Source organism: Carassius gibelio, chromosome A19 (genome assembly GCF_023724105.1).
Source record: "Carassius gibelio isolate Cgi1373 ecotype wild population from Czech Republic chromosome A19, carGib1.2-hapl.c, whole genome shotgun sequence".
In the NCBI taxonomy this organism is placed as follows: domain Eukaryota; kingdom Metazoa; phylum Chordata; class Actinopteri; order Cypriniformes; family Cyprinidae; genus Carassius; species Carassius gibelio.
This window is the reverse complement of record NC_068389.1, coordinates 7233218-7253136: the sequence shown is the minus strand read 5'-3', so window position 1 is coordinate 7253136 and position 19919 is coordinate 7233218. Positions and strand designations below refer to the sequence as shown.

The 19919-nt window shown below is 36.4% G+C and overlaps 1 protein-coding gene and 1 long non-coding RNA gene across 4 annotated transcripts; both read left to right on the top strand.

Moving 5' to 3' along the window:
- Positions 1-1150: 1150 nt before the first annotated feature.
- LOC127935343 (mRNA cap guanine-N7 methyltransferase) lies at positions 1151-12931 on the top strand. The gene is made up of 11 exons (XM_052533133.1): positions 1151-1284; positions 1591-1727; positions 2382-2520; positions 2652-2774; positions 4207-4322; positions 4478-4659; positions 6179-6343; positions 6660-6777; positions 11440-11541; positions 11626-11659; positions 12301-12931. Exons 1-11 carry the CDS (start codon positions 1269-1271, stop codon positions 12336-12338), a joined length of 1170 nt encoding a protein of 389 aa, XP_052389093.1. The 5' UTR covers positions 1151-1268; the 3' UTR covers positions 12339-12931.
- Positions 12932-15977: 3046 nt separating this feature from the next.
- On the top strand, positions 15978-18841 carry LOC127935342 (uncharacterized). Of its 3 annotated transcripts, none has more exons than XR_008148069.1 (5): positions 15978-16103; positions 17448-17508; positions 17736-17881; positions 17985-18077; positions 18630-18841. It is a non-coding gene; the product is annotated as an uncharacterized LOC127935342 (long non-coding RNA). The 3 variants fall into 3 exon arrangements; XR_008148068.1 differs by lacking the exon at positions 15978-16103 and adding an exon at positions 16214-16872 and having other exon boundaries at positions 17736-17893; XR_008148067.1 differs by lacking the exon at positions 15978-16103 and adding an exon at positions 16218-16872.
- Positions 18842-19919: the final 1078 nt, after the last annotated feature.

The following is a 19919-nucleotide window of genomic DNA, read 5'->3' as shown; positions in this document are numbered from 1 at the left end:
AGTGATACCTGCGCTGCAGTAATGCAAACATGTTAATAACTGACGTTGATAGGCTTCATTTAAATTTAAATTTATCCATTTAGCAGACACTTTTTATCCAAAGCGACTTACAGTGCATTCAGGCTATCATTTTTTATCTATCATGATGTGTTCCCGGGAAATCGAACCCCCAACCTTGCGCTTGATATAGCAGTGCTCTACCAATTGAGCTATTTGATCATTTGATAACCAAGAAACGGCTAAAGACACTTCTCTTTCATCTACTTGACCCGCTAGAACTCTCTATTCTACTTCTGTTCTATCCACATGCTCTATACATGCTCTGTTTTTTATTAAAAAAGTAACCCTCTAACACTTTTTAATTACTATGAAAACAATCATGTCCCTCTAACACTAGCTAGATATATTCGAACTCTTTTCCATCTACTTATTATAAACTTATGTTTATAAATGTTTTATTTATAAATAAATACATGTAGGCTACTGCTTTAGACTAACCAGGACTTGAAACAGCACTTATATATTATTGCTCTTTTGTTGGTATTGATTGCTTCTGTTGTTCTCATTTGTAAGTCGCTTTGGATAAAATGATTAAATGTAAATTTAAATAATTCACATGAATGCTCTCAAAGATAAAACTCGAAGAGCTCTATATGCAATGTGTGTGTGTGTGAGAGAGAGAGACAGCAGGTGAACGTGTGTGTGTGTGTGTGTGTGAGAGAGATAGAGAGACAATAGGTGAACGTGTGTGTGTGTGAGTGTGTGTGTGTGTGTGTGTGTGTGTGAGAGAGAGAGAGAGAGAGAGAGAGAGAGAGACAATAGGTGAACGTGTGTGTGTCTGACCCTACTGTCCACCACAGTGATCCTTAGTATGTCTGTGTGTTTCTTAAAGTTAAAGACTGTGGTATCAAATGTTCACACAGTATGATTTGTTACAGTTCCATTACTGAATTATTATTGTTATTCAGTTCCATTTAATTATTATTTTTGTTATTATTTATTTTATTTATTATATTTCTATATATGTACACTAAGCTTTTGCAATGTTGTATCATTTACATTCATGCCAATAAAGCAATATTTAATTGAATTGAATTGAGAGAGAGAGAGAGAGAGCGCGATGAAAAGTAAATCCTGATTGCACAATAGCACAGTAGGTGGCGATATGCGCGAAGATTGCAACTCGCCATTAACTAAGAAGAAGAAAAAGAAGAGGAAGAGGAAGAGGAAGAAGAAGAAGAAGAGAGCGCGCTGCTTGTGGAATCTTGATGGCGCAGAACTCGAGTGAGTGCAGCAACATTGTTTCAGTCTTCAGTGATCTGTGTGTTACATAATCACATACATAATATGATTTATAATGTTCGTCTCATTCCGAGTTCAAGCAGAGTCAGTCTCTGAGCAGGTGAAACGCGTGCAGTTATTTTTGAGCGCTACCAGTTCACGTTCATATCGATCTGTCTACAAAAACTTCATTTAAATGCATTGGATTTTTTTTTCTTGAAGTGTGTTTTCTCTGTGGTCCAGAAGTGTATATAAAAGGTGAACGCGCATTTCATAACAGATTTGAACGCTCTGCTGGTCTGTTGAAAGGTTTGTTTGAAGCGGACCGGAAGTGTGCTGCCCAGGAGAGCACAGGACCAGCTTCCCAGACTTCATCCTCCTCATCCTCATCCCTCAAGAGACAGTGGGACGGAGAGGATGAAGAACACTCTCCCAGGAAGAAGCAGGTGAGCTTGCACACATGGAATGAACAGTAGATGTAAGAAAGTTTATAGTTTTATACAAACTCAGAGACTGGGGCTAGTTGTTTACTCTCAGGATATTAAAATTGAGTTATGGCTGTTAAAGGAATAGTTCATCCAAAATGAAAATGGCCTGAAAAAGGTTTCACCCTCAGGCCATCTAAGATATAGTTGAGTTTGTTTCTTCATCAGAACAGATTTGGAGAAATGTAGCATTGCATCACCGATGGATGCTCTGCAGTGAATGGGTGCCGTCAAAATGAGAGTCCAAACAGCTGATAAAACATCACAATAATCCACACCACTCCAGTCCAAAAATAAAAATTCAGTAACTTAATCCAAGAACAGCAAATTTGAAAATAATGTAATCTGATTACTTTTGGATTCCTTCAAGGTCTCACATGTAAATACAAAATAATAAAAACGACTTATTTTGCATCATATCCATAACAAATATATGTGATGGACAATAGGCAATATTTAAGAACATGCCATGTAGTTGGGTTAGTATGCTCCACTCATATCAAACCAGAATAAATAAACTTATGTTCAAAAGAAAACAAGCATACATTTTTAGCATTGCAGTCTGTCGTCTAGCCCTGCTCAGTTTTTTTAAAACATTGTTTTTTTGTTTTGCAGGTCACCGAGGAATCGTTACACAGTCAGAAAGTGGCCACACATTACAACAAGCTCGAGGAGCGTGGTCTGGCAGAGCGCAATAAAAGCAGGATAGTGCATATGCGCAACTTCAACAACTGGTTAAAGAGTGTGCTTATAGGTGAGAAGCAGCACGGGCTTGCGTTCACAGTGTCCGTGGTTGGGTTAGATGCTGATAAACTCAGTTGAGTTGACCGGCCAGCAGGATCTCACAGCGTTGTTGTTCTGAGGTCTGTGTGTTGGTCTCCTCAGCGGAGATCTTGGACAAGGTGAGGCAGAGACGCAGAGAGGTGACCGTGCTGGATCTCGGCTGTGGAAAAGGAGGAGATCTTCTCAAATGGAAGAAAGGACGGATTGATAAACTGGTGTGTGCAGGTAACTGCACAGTTCTCGTCATTCTTTACTATTGTCTTCATTTGTACATTTGTTTCGCTTTACTGTATTCTGGAAGACTCAAAGATATCTTTTTTTTACCATTTGAAAAAAGCATATACGAATAGCTAACAAAGTTTAAAGCCCTTGTATTAGCACAATGATTGTGGATCAGTCAGTAGGCTGTCCTTTACTCTTTGCAGGATGAGACTAGTCTTCACCCAATATAGATTTTTTGAGAGGAGGATGAATAGTAAATAGTATAATAATTTGGGTACCACTTTATTTTACAGTCCTGTTCCTCATGTACATACTATGCACTTATTATAGTAATTACAATAAAACTGAACCTACCCCTAAACCTAACCCTACCCCATGTAGTTACCTTGTGTTACCAGAACTTTCTTAGATAAATACACTGTAAGTACACCATAAGTACATGTTAGTACACGTACTGTAAAATAAAGTGCAACCGTAATTTGTTTATTTTACATAGTGTTTACTGAATTAAAAATAGATAATTTTAAAGTTCCCTTTCGAACAGTCGCTTCTGTTGCATTGCACACTTATGGGGAAACTCCTGTTTACACGACAATGTTTTCGGCAAAAAATGGCAAACTTTTTATGTGTTTTGCCTGTTTGTTTACACGACAGTGTTGTATTGGGGACTGAAGACGCATCTTTTTGAAAACGGGTTTCAAAGTGCACGTTTTTGGAAAACCGCATCGTTATCGTTTCCATGTAAATACCCAAAACGGGAATCTGTGAAAGCGGTGACGTCATGCATGTGCGTAGTATGTGTTCGGTATGTAGACATGTGAAGTACGTGTCGACTTTAAAGGCAAGCATACACAACAATGGCGGAGTACATGGTACTGTTGTTGCTGCTCAAGAGTTTGCTAACGCTTTTTCAGTGTGGATTCACTCCACCAATATTACAACCAACAGCAGAGACGCATCATATACAGCATATAATCATCACTTCCCTACAGATACGGTTTACTAACAAGGTGACAGTGCTAACTACTTGCCTGGCCTTCGTTATACAGCCTTCTAGACATTTTCGTGGATATGTGTAAACGCAAATCGTTTTGAAAATGTTTTGTGCATACGTGAAACTTTTTTTAAAATTGCAAGGGAACAATTTCTCTCTTTTTTAACTACATCATTATCGTTTAAACGTAGCCTGATACCAAAGCCAGAATTGTTCAAGTTCGTGTAGCTGCACGAACCAATGGCATTTCAGCCTGTCAATGGGGGTGGAGCCAACTAATTAAGTCGGCTCTGAGTGCCTTTTCGTCATCTCCTTTCTGGAAGCCCACGCAGCATTGCTCAAAATCCAAATATTGGCAGACCACTAATCAAGACAAATGCGCTTCATATTAGCTTTAAATGTCTTCACATTGTAAATCAGTGACTTGTTTGTACGCCACAGATATCGCTGCGGTGTCCATCGAGCAGTGTCAGCAGCGCTATAATGATGTGAGACGGAGGGGTCACCCGAACGACCGCACCTTCTCAGCCGAGTTCATCACCGCAGACTGCAGCAGGGTATGAGCGGCTGTTTTACCAGCTCTGCACAGATTACACACTTCACCAGCTGCTTCATGTGTTAGAGACACTCGGTGATTTCATTGCGATGAGGAGGAGAGCTCAAAGTCAGTGCGTGACAGTGCAGGGTCACGTTCTCTCTCTGTCTGTCTCAGGAGCTGCTGTCTGAGAAGCTGCGGGACCCTGAGCTGCGGTTTGACGTGTGCAGCTGTCAGTTTGTGTGTCATTATTCGTTCGAGAGCGAGCAGCAGGCTGACACCATGCTGAGAAACGCCTGTGAGAGACTGCGGCCGGGAGGATTCTTCATCGGGACCACTCCAGATGCTTATGAGCTGGTGTAAGATCTCCCGCTCTCCTTAAAGAACTAGTTGCTTGTTAGCTTGCTCATCACTAGCATATCAGCTATTTGTTAGTAATTCTGCATGACCATATGTTAGATCCCTTAACCTGATTTAGGGCTGTGAGTCTTTGGGTAGGCAGTGATTCGATTCAAATCGCGATTCAAAAGGTTTTCGATTCCGATTTAGATTTTTGCAAACTTAGAACAATTCAATTAGATTTGATTCTCAATTAAATTCGATTTGATTATAACGATTCAGTTCTGCATTCTTTAAGTGCATTCACAGGATTATTTAAATTATTTAATTCAAATTACAGCAGCCTTTATGGTTAGAGAACCATAGGTGAAAAAAAATATATATATTTTGCCCATTGTTAAATGCTAGTTTAATGGCATGACATGGCATACGTAAAAATGTGTGTAAGCCAAGATTAAAAAAAAAGACCTTTAAAAGTATTCTGCATAAGCTAACATTTTGTCACACCAGGGACTTAGCCAACATTTCAGAAGTGACATAAATGTCAAATACAAATATTTTATGTATGTAGCCTATATATTATTATAATATAATTTTTATTATATTTATTCTCCTCTTTTTTTTAATAACTTTTAATTAGCTGTAAGAAATTAAATACACTGCTGGACAATGATCTATCATTTGTAATCTATATATTTTTCCTAATGGCAATTTTATGATTGATTTATATACTAGGCTACATTTAATTAGCAATATTTCAATTTTCTGCACAGAAGGTAGAAAATATACTTTATAGTTTCTGTACTGTAATAGATGATATGCCAATTAGCACTGCATCATTCATGAATTTTATTTATTTATTAATTTTTTATGTTTCATTCTGCTTTTATTCAGTTTAGCTGCAGATAAAGGCTGGCACGTTAGACTCATTAGATTCTTAGCATTTTAAATAGATTACTGTCTGAGATCGGCGATTTCATTTTGTTTCAAGATCGATGCATATGAATCGTCAGGGTTCGTAATCAATTAATCAGGAAAACGAGTGAATTGTTGCACCCCTAACCCCATGCCTAAACGAAAAGCCCTTAGTGAATATGTTCCCTAATCTAAAGTGTTACCAAAAAAGCATACTAACCTCAAACCCTTGAACAGTTCTTCATGTACTTGTACATTAGGTATAGAAAATACTTCTATTATTTAAAAAAAAAAGTAGTTTTTGATGCAAACAAATCATTAAGTTTGTGTTTTGAGCTGATTCATGGAATATGTATAGTTTTTATTTATTCATAGTAATGAATCGAACGAACCTCCTAATACAATCTGCATTTCTACCACTGGATTTTAAATCTGAAATGTTGTTAAGATATCTCTATCAAATTAAAGCACAGAAATTGTTGGCAACGAAATAATGTAATCATGTCAACCAGACCAAATAAATTCTCATTTTGTTCTAGAGCCTCAAAACAGTGATATTATTTGTTGACCACAGCTGTTACACATTGAGTATGTGCTTTAATTTTATGATCTCTCGATCCACAGGAAGCGTTTGGAGGCGTCGGACTCCGACAGTTTTGGAAATGAAGTGTTCAGGGTGAGCTTCCAGAAGAAGGGAGACTACCCTCTGTTCGGCTGTCAGTATGACTTCAGTCTGGAGGGTGTGGTGAACGTCCCGGAGTTTCTGGTGTATTTCCCCCTGTTTGAGGAGTGAGTGTTTCCTCTTCCTCTCAAACACATCGTTCCTCTCCTGATGTCAGCAGAGGGTGCTACAGCTCCATAAATATGTTTTGGACACATGCTTGATTTCATAATGTTTAGCTCTGCTTTAAGAAGATCCTTAACACCTGCAGTTTGCTTTCGATGGACTTATAAGATTACAGATTCAAACAAACAAGCCCCTCGTTTATAAATACATTCAAATATCATGAATGATGATGTTTTTTTTTATTTCTAATTGTATTATCATGCATTTATTTCGTTTTTGTTTCTTAATAACTTCTATCTTTTTTCATTTCTTGTCCAGAATGGCGAAAAAGTACAACATGCGTCTGGTTTACAAGAAAACCTTCAAAGAGTTCTTTGAGGAGAAGGTTAAAGAAGAGAAGAATAAGGTTCTGATGCAGTGGATGCAGGGGCTGGAGGTTTGTAGCTCTGTCAATAAATATCGAGCTTATTTCAGTTTAATTGGGGTGTGTGAATGATTAAAAGATCTAAACGATCTGCTTTAGAAGAAATGTCGTATTTTGCTGCAGTACTCATTCTATCAGCTGCAGCTCTGTAGCCTCTGTCTCAATGCACTTAATGTGACATACATTCACATCAAATGTTACTCAGCGGTGGAGTTACACTGACGGGACACTTCCCTTATTCACAATCACAAAAGTACACTATTTGCATGTGCTTTAAAGCCTTGTGGCATAAACATTTTGTTGTGTGTTTTTTTTTTTTTTTGCATTTAAATAACTTTTTGTTTTCTCTCCTAGTAGCCTATAGTTATAGCTTGTAGTTTAATTTCAAAGTGGCTCGCGCTCACCTCGTCAGAAGCTTTGACGAAAAAGGCTGCGTGTGAGGCTGACAGAGACGCACCGTTTAATGTGTTTGAACTATGCTCTTTTCCTTAATGCATAACTTAAATTTCACAGGCAAATTCTCCATCTGTAAATGTAAAAAAAAAAAAAAGCCATGGAAATATTTCCATTTTGCTGTCAGAAGTTCATGAGCTTTGGCTTTGCAATTCTCCACTAAACTCCACAGACTTCATTTAGAACGAGCTCCGCCGAGCGCATACGCACCAAACAGACAGAGCTTAATGAAATAGGAGCGCAATAACTCTCTGACTAAAATATACATTTTGCTGAAATATTTGTAGTTGCACAATAAATGTCATGTCGAATTTCAAGAGTTTTTTTTTCTTTTTTTAAATGGCATAATAAAAAACACTTAATAGCAAAAATTAACTAAACAGTTACAGTAAATGGTAAAAAAAAACAGTAAACCGTTTAATCAGTTGCTGGTCCCAATTAACTTTGAAAGTACTTTGGAAGTCACTGTGAATCACTGTGAAGTTTTTGGTTCCCTACATTCTTCAAAATAACTTTTGTGTTCAACAGGAGGAAGGAATTAATTCGGGTTTAAAACAACATGAGAGTGAGTAAATGAAGACAGAATTGTTAATTGTTATTGACAGTTAATAAAACGACATCACTCTCTGCTCTTGGCTGAAGAACTTGAGTTGCTTTAATATGAATCAATTCATAATTAATACAGTGAAGTTTTTCTAGTGTTTATTTTTATTTGTTAACTCATCTATAAAGTACTAATAATAAACCACTACTTGTTTTATGTGTATATTATGTGTATTTGTACTGTGTATCTTCGCCTACTTTGGCCTAAATATCTGCCTTTTATATTTTGCTAACTTGTAATGCTTTGTTTTTGAAAAAAAGGCAATTAGTTTGGCTGTACTGCTCAGACAATTTGCAAAATAGTAAAACCAACATGACAAAGAAGCGTGATAAAATAGTGATTTTCCTATACCATATCACCCACCCCTAAGTTTAGTCTAATTCTGATTATAGTAGTTATAATCCTATTTCATAATAATTTCACTGTACATTTTCTGCGATATGACTGATATAAAGTCTCTCATACGATGATCTATCCATTCCAGTCACAGTACACACTAAATAAGAGCTTCCGCTCGTGATAGTGTTCGTTGTGTAGTCTTGAGCTTTAAACAACAACAAATAAGCTTTTGTTCTGCTAAATGGCTAAAACAGTGCACAGGTTTGAAATATACTTGCGGTGGTAGCCAGGTGGAAAATCCTCCTATTTCTCACGGTACAAAAAAAGATCTACTTACTAAATGTGACACTAAAAAAAAATCTGATTTTTTTTTTTACAGTATTTAAATGTATTTAAATTAATTTTAATTACATAGTCTTCCATTACAATTAATTACATAATAATATAATGCATTATTATATGCATTGTAAATTATGCAAAATTTCAGCATTTTATGGTACAGTTCTCCTTTTTCCTATAGTGTCTATTTTACTAGTAAAATCTATATATTGAATAATATGTCAAATAATAACATCACAGCCAGAAATCCAGAATTTTCTTTTAAACCACCTGTTATGTAGAGATGACATTTTTAATAAGTCAGTCAAATTCTGATTAATTAGCGGCCGGTGGATATTGTTTTTATGATAGTTTTATTAATATTGAAGAAATGTAAAATTATTTGGCAATGGAATAAAAAATGTGTAAAATAAACATTCGTATACTTTAGATCACCAAGTATTTTACACCAATAAGTATTTAAAGAAATAAAAAGGAAGTAAACACTGTAACCAACAGTGCACTCAGTATTCTAGTAAATTGTGTGCACTGGGAATCATATTTTTCAAATAAAGCCAGGGTAACAGTAATTTTACACACAGCACACAGTGAAAATGACATTAATATGACAGTGGGCGAATGCATAAAGTGCAGCATAATTTGAAATCACAAGTTTAAAGTTTAAAGCATTTAATTCACACGGACTGACCATTACACAGGGAACACATGATCATGCTGGATACACATACACAGGATACACATCATGCTGGATACAATATCTCACAGCTGGATTTCGACTAAGTTTGTAAGGTTTGTGAAATTAAATGTTCATTAGCAATTCAAAGATTTGTTTAAAGGATATAAATGCGTATTTGCTTAATGCTGACAGCAAACGAGAAACTATTATAATGTTTGTCTTTCTATTACTGTTAATGATGACATTAAACAAAAGAGAGTGAGAGCACTGTGCTCAGACACTGCCCCTCTCAGCGCCATCAAAATAAATCCCACCTCGAACACATCAGCCGAGCAGAAAAACTTTGATGCCGATATTTAAAAAAAAAAAAAAAAGGCAAATATCGGCCGATATATCGGTTGACCACTACTTATAATTCGCTGCTTTTATTCAGGAATACATTGCCTTATAAAATTACCATGGGTTGTGAGTGCCATTTTATATGGACTTTAAATATAAAATATAAGTTAAATGTAAATTTATAAGTTTCTGTGTCTTTTGTTTTTGTTGTTGTATTTCCTGTAATTTTATCAAGTTCACAGTTAAATTAATGAACTATGTTTTTTAAGAGAAATTAAATGCACCGTTTATTATAAAATGGTTATTTTTCCTGACTATAAAGTGACACTCAATGTCACTGACAAAGTAATTATGGCATTTTTTGTATTATAGCTATATAATATTAGCAAATACTATTTTTTATTAGTCCTGTATGTGTCTGTAAAAGCATGTTCCTGTTGTGATTGACGTTTTCAGTCAAGTCGACTGTATCCACATGAGCACAAATCCTCAATCAAACACAGCTGTCATAACTGCGTATTAGCACAAACTGAGCATATTTAATGCTCCTCAAGCCTCTTTTCCCAGTGAGAAATCCCTCTCAAAAAAACCAAAAAACTGATTTTGAGCAGACTGGATGAAACTGGTCTGATTTCATCCTAGGCTTTTCGATGTGAGCCAGATCTTCTCTTCATCTTTATATCTTTGTTCTTCTGTAGAAATTTCACCAGCTATCTCGACAAATTGGTCTAAAACACCTGGGGACTTAATTCAGGCTCTCATAGCGCCTTGGAAATGTCTCTGTAATTTGGCCACGCACACACTGTAAAGTTTCAGGAGCGGCAGCAGGAGTAAATCCCCTAAATTACAGTTCTGTGCGTGTACAGAACCGAACCCATTCTCCAGGACTGAGGTGATTGATACCAATGAAACCATAGCCATGTTCTGGCGTCTTGTGGTTTGGATATCTGCTTTTCTTTTTTTTTTACTAAAGTAATATTGCAGCGACCAAAGACTTGTTATGTTTGGTGATTTTAACTAAACCACCATCGACAGAGCTGTAAGATATTGTTTGGAAAGCTGTTTCGCAGCAGAGCACACTCTTGAAGGGTTACCATATCCACTTATTATAAGCGAAGTCTTTGGGTTTGTTGTTTTGGCTCGGATCATAAAGAGATCCAGTTTACGAATTGATAAACTAGGCAGGTGCAGATAGTGATATTCTGGTACTGTATGTGGCAAGATAACACTTTTTTTTTTTTGGCAACACCGAGTCGAAACGTAGCCTGTGATTTCCTCCACTGCCCAAACAGAACAGACACAACTCTTAAAACATGTTTAAATATGTCACTAACAACAAGTTGTTGAGTTCGCTTCCGTACACTGCATATCATTTCTGTATATGTGGTCAACACTACCTGAGTTTTTAGGAGGTGATGCAGTTGTCACTCCTGTAAATGACTGAACTCGGTGTACAGAACAGGATTAGGCTCTTAAAGGTGAATTGATTACCAAATCTAGCTGCAGTTGACATGGCCAATAAGTAGTGACCCAGCAACTTCCTAGCCACACCCTAGCAACCATTTACAGCACCCTAGCAACAATTAAGTATAATTACAATGTAGCATATCTCAGCACCAGATTATTGTAGTGATACGATGGTGGGCTCTTTTGACTTGATAGGAAAGCAGTCTTACATATCACTCTTAACACGCTAACAACCGAACAGCAGTGTGAATCATTCAAACATCATAGACACATGGCGGTTGGCAACATCATTACAGACTTGAAAGTTGGCTCTTGCAACCCCTTCAGACACCCTAACAACTGCCTAACTTTATATCTGTGATCTGTAGATAATGATGCCTTTCAAACCATGCCGCCTTATCTTTATTTTGACAGAATCAGAATCAAAAAACAGTTTTGTGTCATCTTGTTGTCCTAGCAATACCCTCCGGACGAGAGGAGCCAGCTAGCGTCTGACAGTCCGGGCGAGTACGAACACGCCAAGAGAATCGCTGCCAGTCCTGCCGCCAGACGTCCACTGGTGAGAAACAATATCGTTTTCTTCAACAGAAAGCATTTTTTCTCGGTGTTTACTGTGTTCTGATAGTTTGCTCTTTCTCCACAGGGGACCTTGAGCAAGTCTGAGTGGGAGGCTACAAGTATGTGATGTCCTCCCTGTTGAAATCAGTGTTCCTTTGAAATACATGTAACTTCGTGAAACATTAGATGTTGTCTCAAAGGTTTTTATTAGTTCACATGACAAAAAACGAAAGATGCAAGTAAGATAATGCAGTGACTTTTATCAAAAGTCGCAGCTGAGCTCATAGTGTAGCATGCAGAAGGGCTCATTTGTATTGAAAACGCTGGCCGTGCCTAAGCCAGGAAATTAAAGACTCCAGCTGTGAAATCACTTTTCTTCTTTAGATAAATTACTTGATATTTCCTCCTACTGAAATACAGCGTGTGGGCTGGCCATCAGAGAAAAAGAAAAACTATTAAATTAGAAGCACTTAACTTGCAACTACACGATCGGAAAAGTTCAAGTAGTTACAATAATTTTTTTTGAAGACGTGTCATGGTAGAATCAAGTTCTTTTTTTATGTGGTTTGCATTCAGTACCATGGTACAAAATGTGATTATTGTTATATTTTATTACAGACACTCTTCTAAAACGGTCCTATCTTTTTTTTTTCTCAAATGATATTTTTGCATGGTTTAATTTAGTACATGCATTGTATGTGATTACCATGATGTCTCTTCCTTAACCAACAACTTACAACTGCCTCCTCTCTCTTCTTAGGCATATATCTGGTGTATGTGTTTGAGAAGATGGCCTGAGTCCGAGGGATTCACCGTCGAGCTGTTGTGTCCGGATGAGTGAGCCAGAGAAATGGAGTCTCATTGTCATTCACACGGCTTCCAGGAGCCTGCTGAGCTTGTCCATTTCACAAACAGTCGAATATTTTTATACAACCAGAGCTTTTCCTTGTGTGTTTGGAGCTTGTGTGAGTTAGTGTGCACAATGCACATGATCAATATTCTGTCTGAAACTGTATTTCTGTTTATATGTTACGCTGCATACGCTAGCCTTTCTCTTTAAGTCAAGCTGTCTAATATTAACCCTGTAGAGCTTGCAGTCATACGCTCCCTTTGGGTTTGGCCTTGATTGTAATCCACCCTTTACTTCAGGCTTGACTGAAATCTGTTGTGGATTTATTTTTTATTTTTATTAACTTTTTCCTTTCCTTTTTTTATTTTTTCTGTACTATTGTTAAGTAATGATGGTATAGTGCGTTATCTTTTAAGTATTGTCTTTGAACGTCAGGAAGGATGTGTATTCCAGTCTGTACTCTTCTCATTTCTCTGTGTAGAGCAGTGATGCAGGTCCTGCAGTTTGTCAGGGAAATAAAACCTGTTGTAGGAATATTAAACCTGACTTTGTCTTTTTTACATTTACATTGTCATTTAGCAGACGCTTTTATCCAAAGCGACTTACAAATGAGGACAGTGGAAGCAATCAAAAACAACAAAAGAGCAATGATATATAAGTGCTATAACAAGTCTCAGTCAGCTTAAATGCAGTACACGTAGCAAGGGGCTTTTAAATAATATAATAAGAAAACCGATAGAATAGAAAGAGAACAGAGCAGGCTAGTCTTAGTATGGAAGCATATGGGTAGCAATATTCAACTTGGGATGTAATATGCAAAATGACAATGTAATATGCAAAATGAAAATGCAATATGTAAAATGACAATGCATTTCTCTATTTACATTTACATTTTCATTATGCGCTCCACTACATCTGATTCAAATATTATGCTAATTAACAGTGAGTGGTGGTTTCAGACATTACAGTGCTTCACTCGCACTGACTCTTATTGTGCCTGAAAGAATGAAAAGACCGAGCTGAAGGTGGAGCGACCAATCAGATGAAAGCAGCGTTTCAGCTCCGCCCACAAGTGGGAATGAAATATTGAAGCCATAAACCGAAATGATCAAAACGTACACGGGGTAACCGTCTTGTCCATGTGCTCTCACTTGAATCCTCTAATTGAGATTTGAGTCTCTGACCTTCTGCAAGCCCCGCCTTGTTCACGCAGTGATTGACATGGCGGGAGGGGGTGGTACACGTGATCGGCTCGAAATGCATTTTCAATGTGCACATTGAATTTTGCTACATTCATTGTGGGACATTGAATGAGAATGCAATCGTAAGTGTCTTGACTGTGATTGTTAAAGTAATTTAAGAATTTTGCCACAGTTTTTGCTTGAACATGTTATACATATCTAAACATTTCTGTAATATATTTTAATTTAAATTTTGCAACATATAAAGCATTAAAATTTGGATTTCATTTTCATTTTGCACCAAACGTTGCACAAATGTATTGGACAATGTAAATGTAAATACAGAAATGCATTGTCATTTTACATCTTACATACCAAATTGAATATTGCTACACATATGCTTCAATATTTCAGAGGTCTTTTTTTTATATAATTATAAAATAAAAATAAAAAATAGAATACAAAAAGATTAGAAAGGTAGTTAGATATTTTTTTAAGATTAGAATTAGAATAGTGAGTGTTAAAGTTAGATGGTCAAATAAAGATGGAAGAGATGTGTTTTAAGCCGATTCTTGAAGATGGCTAAGGATGGATTGAGTTGGGGAGGTCATTCCACCAGGAGGAACATTTAATTTAAAAGTCCGTAAAAGTGACTTTTTGTTTCTTTGGGATGGCACCATCAAGCGACGTTCACTTGCAGAACGCAAGCTCCTAGAGGCACAAAAGTCTGAAGTAATACATTTAGCCAGTGGTGGTTTTGTATGCAAACATTAATGCCTTGAATTGTATGCGAGCAGCTATTGGAAGCCAGTGCAAATTGACAAACAGAAGTGTGATGTGTATTCTTTTCGGCTCATTAAAAATTAATCTTGCTGCCGCGTTCTGGATTAATTGTAAGTTTGATAGAACTGTCTGGAAAGACATGTTAAAGACAAGGATGTGAATGAGTTTATGTCTGCTGGTGAGATGTGCTGGACTGATTGTGGTGTGGAAAAATGTGCACTGATGTTTTTAATTGTAATGTCCTCAAAGGGGAGGAGGAGCGAGGAGCGAGTAAAATGTTTTAAAAAGCATGCGAGAGTTAGACGAATTGTTGAGTTTAAGAGTGAGGAGGAAGTGATCCGACGTGTGCAGTGGAGTAACCAGAACATGATCAGTAGAGCAGTATAAATGAGGTCCAGTTGGTTGCCTGATTTGTGAGTAGCAGTAGTTGACACTCGGTTGAGATCAAAAGAGGCAAGCAGAGAGTGGAAATCAGCAAACAGAGGTTTATCTAGATGGATGTTGAAGTCTCCAAGCATAAATATGGGAGTACCATACTCAGGAAAGATTGAGAGCAACACATCTAGTTCATCCAAAAAGTTACCCAGTGGTCCTGGGGGTCGATAGACAACTACAAAATGTATTTTAAGAGGGTAGGTAACAGTAACTGAATGAGATTCAAAGGAGATGTTGATACCCAAAGATGGTAACGGATTAAATTTCCAATCATTAGAGATGAGCAGACCAGTACCTCCACCTCTTCCAGTCAAACGGGGGGAGTGGGAAAATGAGAAATTATTGGAGAGTGCTGCAGGTGTAGCAGTGTCCTCTGGTTTGATCCAGGTCTCTGTTAGGGCCATGAGATGAAGCTTTGAATGACTAATAATAGAAGTAATGAAATCGCTTTGTTTACAGCAGACTGGCAATTCCAGAGGCCAATAGGAAAAGAAAGTAGTGTATTAGCAGACATAGACACAGACAGAGATTTGTTTTGTTTGCTATGTTCACTGTATATTTGGACGTATGTGTGCTTCACTCTGAAACATCAAGCCTCTACAGCCCTATGTAGTTAATTACATCACAGACATTCGTCATCATACAAAGTCATATTATGGGAGTTCAAATTTAAACGTTTATATTTATACATATACATATATATATATATATATATATAAATATTATATTGCAATTCAAATAATTAAATCCACAATGATTTAAAGAAATTACTTGTGGCTCTTACATATAAAAACTGAAAAAAATAAATTCAACTGCTTTTAATGCTAGCAAATTTCTTAATATGTAAATATCTGTATAAATGGAATAATGAATCCCTGAACAAAGGAGGATCATTGTGTATTATTGTGTTTCCACCTGCTTTTAGCACTGCTTTGCATATCATCCTTATGGGCTGCACCAGATTTTCATCTTCTATATATATATATATATATACACACATGTAACCACACTGAAAAAAGTGCAACAGCCCTGTCATTACTCTAAAGCACATTTTATACTTAATCTGACTTAAATTATTTAATTTTCTGTCTTGTTCTTGATCTTAAGTAAATTATTTACTTTAATTTAAAGTAAATCTAAGTTTTGTTGGTTTAATTTAAACTATTTGCTACACATCAAATCAATAATTTTGCGTTCTGTGTAAACCACGTGACCACTGACGTAATCGAGGTTGGGTTTGAGAATTTTACGATCGACGGCCATCTTGTTTCCCCTCACATCCAGACTGCGGCTGACAGCAGTTCCACAATATCGGTGAGTAACTATACAAAATGCTTTAATTTACTGTAACTGCATCTGATAAATATGTAACGTTATATGATGCGTTTGAATAAGTTAACTGTTTTAAGGGTGCGTTTTGTCACATGTACATACACCCACGCATCTTTAATTGGGCGGATTGCATGAAGTTACTGACACGTTAGAGTGAGCAAAGAATCATGGATCAATGAAAAATTAAGAGCTTGATTATTTTAAAACCGCTATTAGCCGCGAAACAGAACTGAAATCGTTAATCCCACAAGGGCTTTCTGTGCTTGTACACCGGAGGCACGCGCACGAGACCCACAGCGTCAGCACTGTCTCCTGCCGTTTGAATATTAAAATATATACACAAAATATGTCGAAAATGTCCGTCTTAATTAGCTTAAATATAACACAGTGACTTATGAATTAAGAGAGTGTAAACTTTTGGGAGTACATTAGATTTGAGTCAATACACTGAAAAAAAGTGCACATGGCATGTCATTACTCTAAAGAAGTCGTTATAACGTTACTTGATCTAACTCAAAACATTACATTTTCTGTCTAGCCATCAGTGTTATGTAAATATTTGGTCAATGTAAAATTAAAAGAATGTATTGTTAGTGTAAAATATACATTTCTGTAAATTGAAATTTAAAATATTGGTTCCCATTGTCACGTGATTTATAACGTAATCCGGGGTCATGCGTGAGGACGTTCAGCATTCTTGTTAAACCGCATGGATGAACTCGGCGTGGTAAAACGTGAATAAAGAAAATTGGTAAGTAATTTTAAACGTACATCTGGGCCGTATTATTAAAATTATACGTGTATGATTTCATAAAATGTTATGTTTTACTGGTGTTTTACATACGGTTAGTATTAACGTACTAGTTTGACTGCTCTAAATCGTTTAGAAGGTTTACACGTTTCCCTCATTACAATGTTAAACCGAGTGGAAATAAAATAATACAAGAAAACTGCTTCAGGTGAGATGGATTGATATTGAAACGTAGTATAAAGACTGTTTCGGGTATGCTGGAGTGCGATACTGTACTGCTACATGTATAAAGTACATGCACGCTTCAGACACTTGTATAGACTTAACGTTTTTATGAAGGTATATATTATGATGATTTTTATTGATTTATGAAACTCATGTTCGCAAGTTATTCGCTCTGCTTACTTGTATGGTCTCTCATTCATGATTAACATTAGCTTTACATGAAGGCCCAAACACATGTCTTTAGTGACATGCCTAAACACTTATTTTAACTCATTGTGTCGACCAGCATACTCGCAAATAAGTGATCTGTTTATGTGAGCCAGGTGGTAAATTCATTTTGTCTTTTGTAGGACGGGGTACTGCTGAACAACAATTAGGACAGGTTTTGAATAATCCAGCCACATGAAAAACGTAAGTAATTTGCACCATTTAATTTTTGCTTTGGAGGATAAGTCTTGTTATTTATCTTTCTTCTCTCCTATGCTCTACCTCACCATTCTCATTGGCAAGTAACTCAATGTTAAAATGTCTTGGATGCCCTAATTATATGTTTTGTTGTTTATGTCTTTTACAACTAGTTCTCAAAGTAATTTTTTTTTTTTTTTCAGAAGTCTATTTTCTGTTTCTCTTTCTTACAGATTAATGCAGAATTTTTTCGCATCACGACCTTACCTCTACAATCAAGATTTATGGCCTCTTTGGACAGACAGACAGCTCTCAGCTTCTCCAGGTTATTAGGAGCAAAGGTGGAGCCCTCCGTGAGAAAACTAAGGACACTATTAAAGTTATTGATCAGGTATTGGTTACATGCAAACAAATTTGCTTGTGGTGATCAATTTAGTAGTGTATTGGTCTAATAAAAACAATACATCTTGAACATTTTGTAGAGTTTGGACATAGACATCAGAAGAGAGTGCCTGCTGAAGTGCCTGATCACATACCTTGGTGAAGATGCAAGCTGTCTGATCAAAGAATACCAGGTAATATAGACAATGTAAACTACTGAAATATTCTACAACCATGTTTGCCTTAAAGTTATATTTCAGTACCAAATCAACATTTCCCTATGTTTTATTCGCCCTCAAAGCATCCTAACTAAATTTCTATTTGGTAGTGACATATCACTTTATAGTTAAATTACTAAATTGTGTTATCATTTACACATCAGCCTGTGTGACTTTCTTCCACGAATATGTCTGTGATTATCTACAATGGTCAACACATTGTACGAGCGTTTGCTTGTACAAAGTGTTTAAAAGCATTTTCAAAGCTAAAGAAAGTGTAAAAGTACATCTTCACCCAAAAATTTTCATCACTTACTCTACTCTTGTAGTAAGCCGTTTACATTTTATTTTTATGCTGGACACAAATGATGGTATTTGAATGAAAGTTAGCAACAGACGTTTGGGCTCTACATTGACCTCCATAGTAGGAAAGCTAAATAAATTTTGGAATTTTCAGATGAAGGGATATTTTTTGTTATTATTTTTTTTTTTCACATTCCCTCAATTTACTCTCTCCTATGTTTTTAGGCTGACCAGAGGGAGGAAGCAGAGAGAGAATTTGAAAAGACCACCATGGCGTTTTTTGTGATCCGTGAAACTGATGCTCTTAGTCGTGCACTGGACATTTCCATTGTCATTGACGGTGTGGAAGTACTCAATTAATTGCCCTCTGTTGCATGTGCCTGTGCATGTGTATTTGTATCAGGATGTTATTATGACAAAATAAACTGTCAAATGTTTGAGGCTAGAAGTCATTCATCTTAGTTGATAAAATTACACATTCTGAAAGTAATTTTTGTTTTCATATTACATCAATGTTTTAAATTGTATTTGTTTGGATATTTGGTTAGATAGAAAGTAAAATAATTAAGTTAATACAAAGAAAAAACATTAAGACAAAGTATAATTTGAGATCTCATTAAACTTAAAAATATTATTTGATTCAAAGATACTTTTTGCTTTGGCTAAGTAATAGATAGTTAATTCTTTTCAAAGTAAAAATTTTAAGTTGATAAAAAGTAAAGTAATTAGATGTAACAAGTTGACGCAATTTTTTTACTTTGATCCAATGAAACACTTTTTTCAGTGCATCCTATTACAGAAAATTGTGTGAAAACCATCTGAGTGGCAGTGATGTGGACTAAATTGCTTTTTTTTTAATGAGAGTTCAGAATGCTGACAGGATGACAACAGAAGCTAAAATAATCGTGCATTGCAGTGTTTGTCAGAAGCGACACTGGCTTCTGCTCCTGTCAGGTTATGGCTGAAAACTGAGGTCAGTCTTGACATAGACTCCCCAAAACTGGACAGCAGAAGATTGGAAAGACGTCACCTGGTCTGACGCATCTTTCTGAGGTGACGTGTAGATGGAGGGGTCAGAATGTGTGTAAACAAGATCAGTGGATCCATCCTTCATGTGTCAACCGTTCAGGCTGCTAGCGGTCGTTGTGTAGTGGAGAGGAATATTTCTTTGGGCAGACATTAAACCCTCTAATACCAAATGTTTAAAGGAGTTAAACCAAAAATGAAATGAATGTGAATATGTGTTCTGCATGTAATGTGAGAGCTACAGTATCCATATTTGAGTCAGATATGTTTTTTGGCATTTGCAATGAGACAAAACAATCAAATTGTAGGAAGTATTTTGCATGTAAAAGTCAGATCATTTAATTATTAGGGGAAAACTGTGTGCATACTTTGCAATGTGCCAGATCATGCATTGAAGTAGCAATATATGTGTTGCACCTTGAGAAGTATCTCTTGAAATAAGTCAATGAGAATGAAAATGTGGTTTGACGCTACTTTGCAATGTGTCAA

What these genes read in the sequence shown, in the direction of transcription:
- LOC127935343 (XM_052533133.1), top strand. An exon ending in CCAGATGCTTATGAGCTGGT is followed by an intron (nt 4,660 to 6,178) that starts GTAAGATCTCCC and finishes CTCGATCCACAG; the next exon opens with GAAGCGTTTGGAGGCGTCGG. An exon ending in TATTTCCCCCTGTTTGAGGA is followed by an intron (nt 6,344 to 6,659) that starts GTGAGTGTTTCC and finishes TTTCTTGTCCAG; the next exon opens with AATGGCGAAAAAGTACAACA.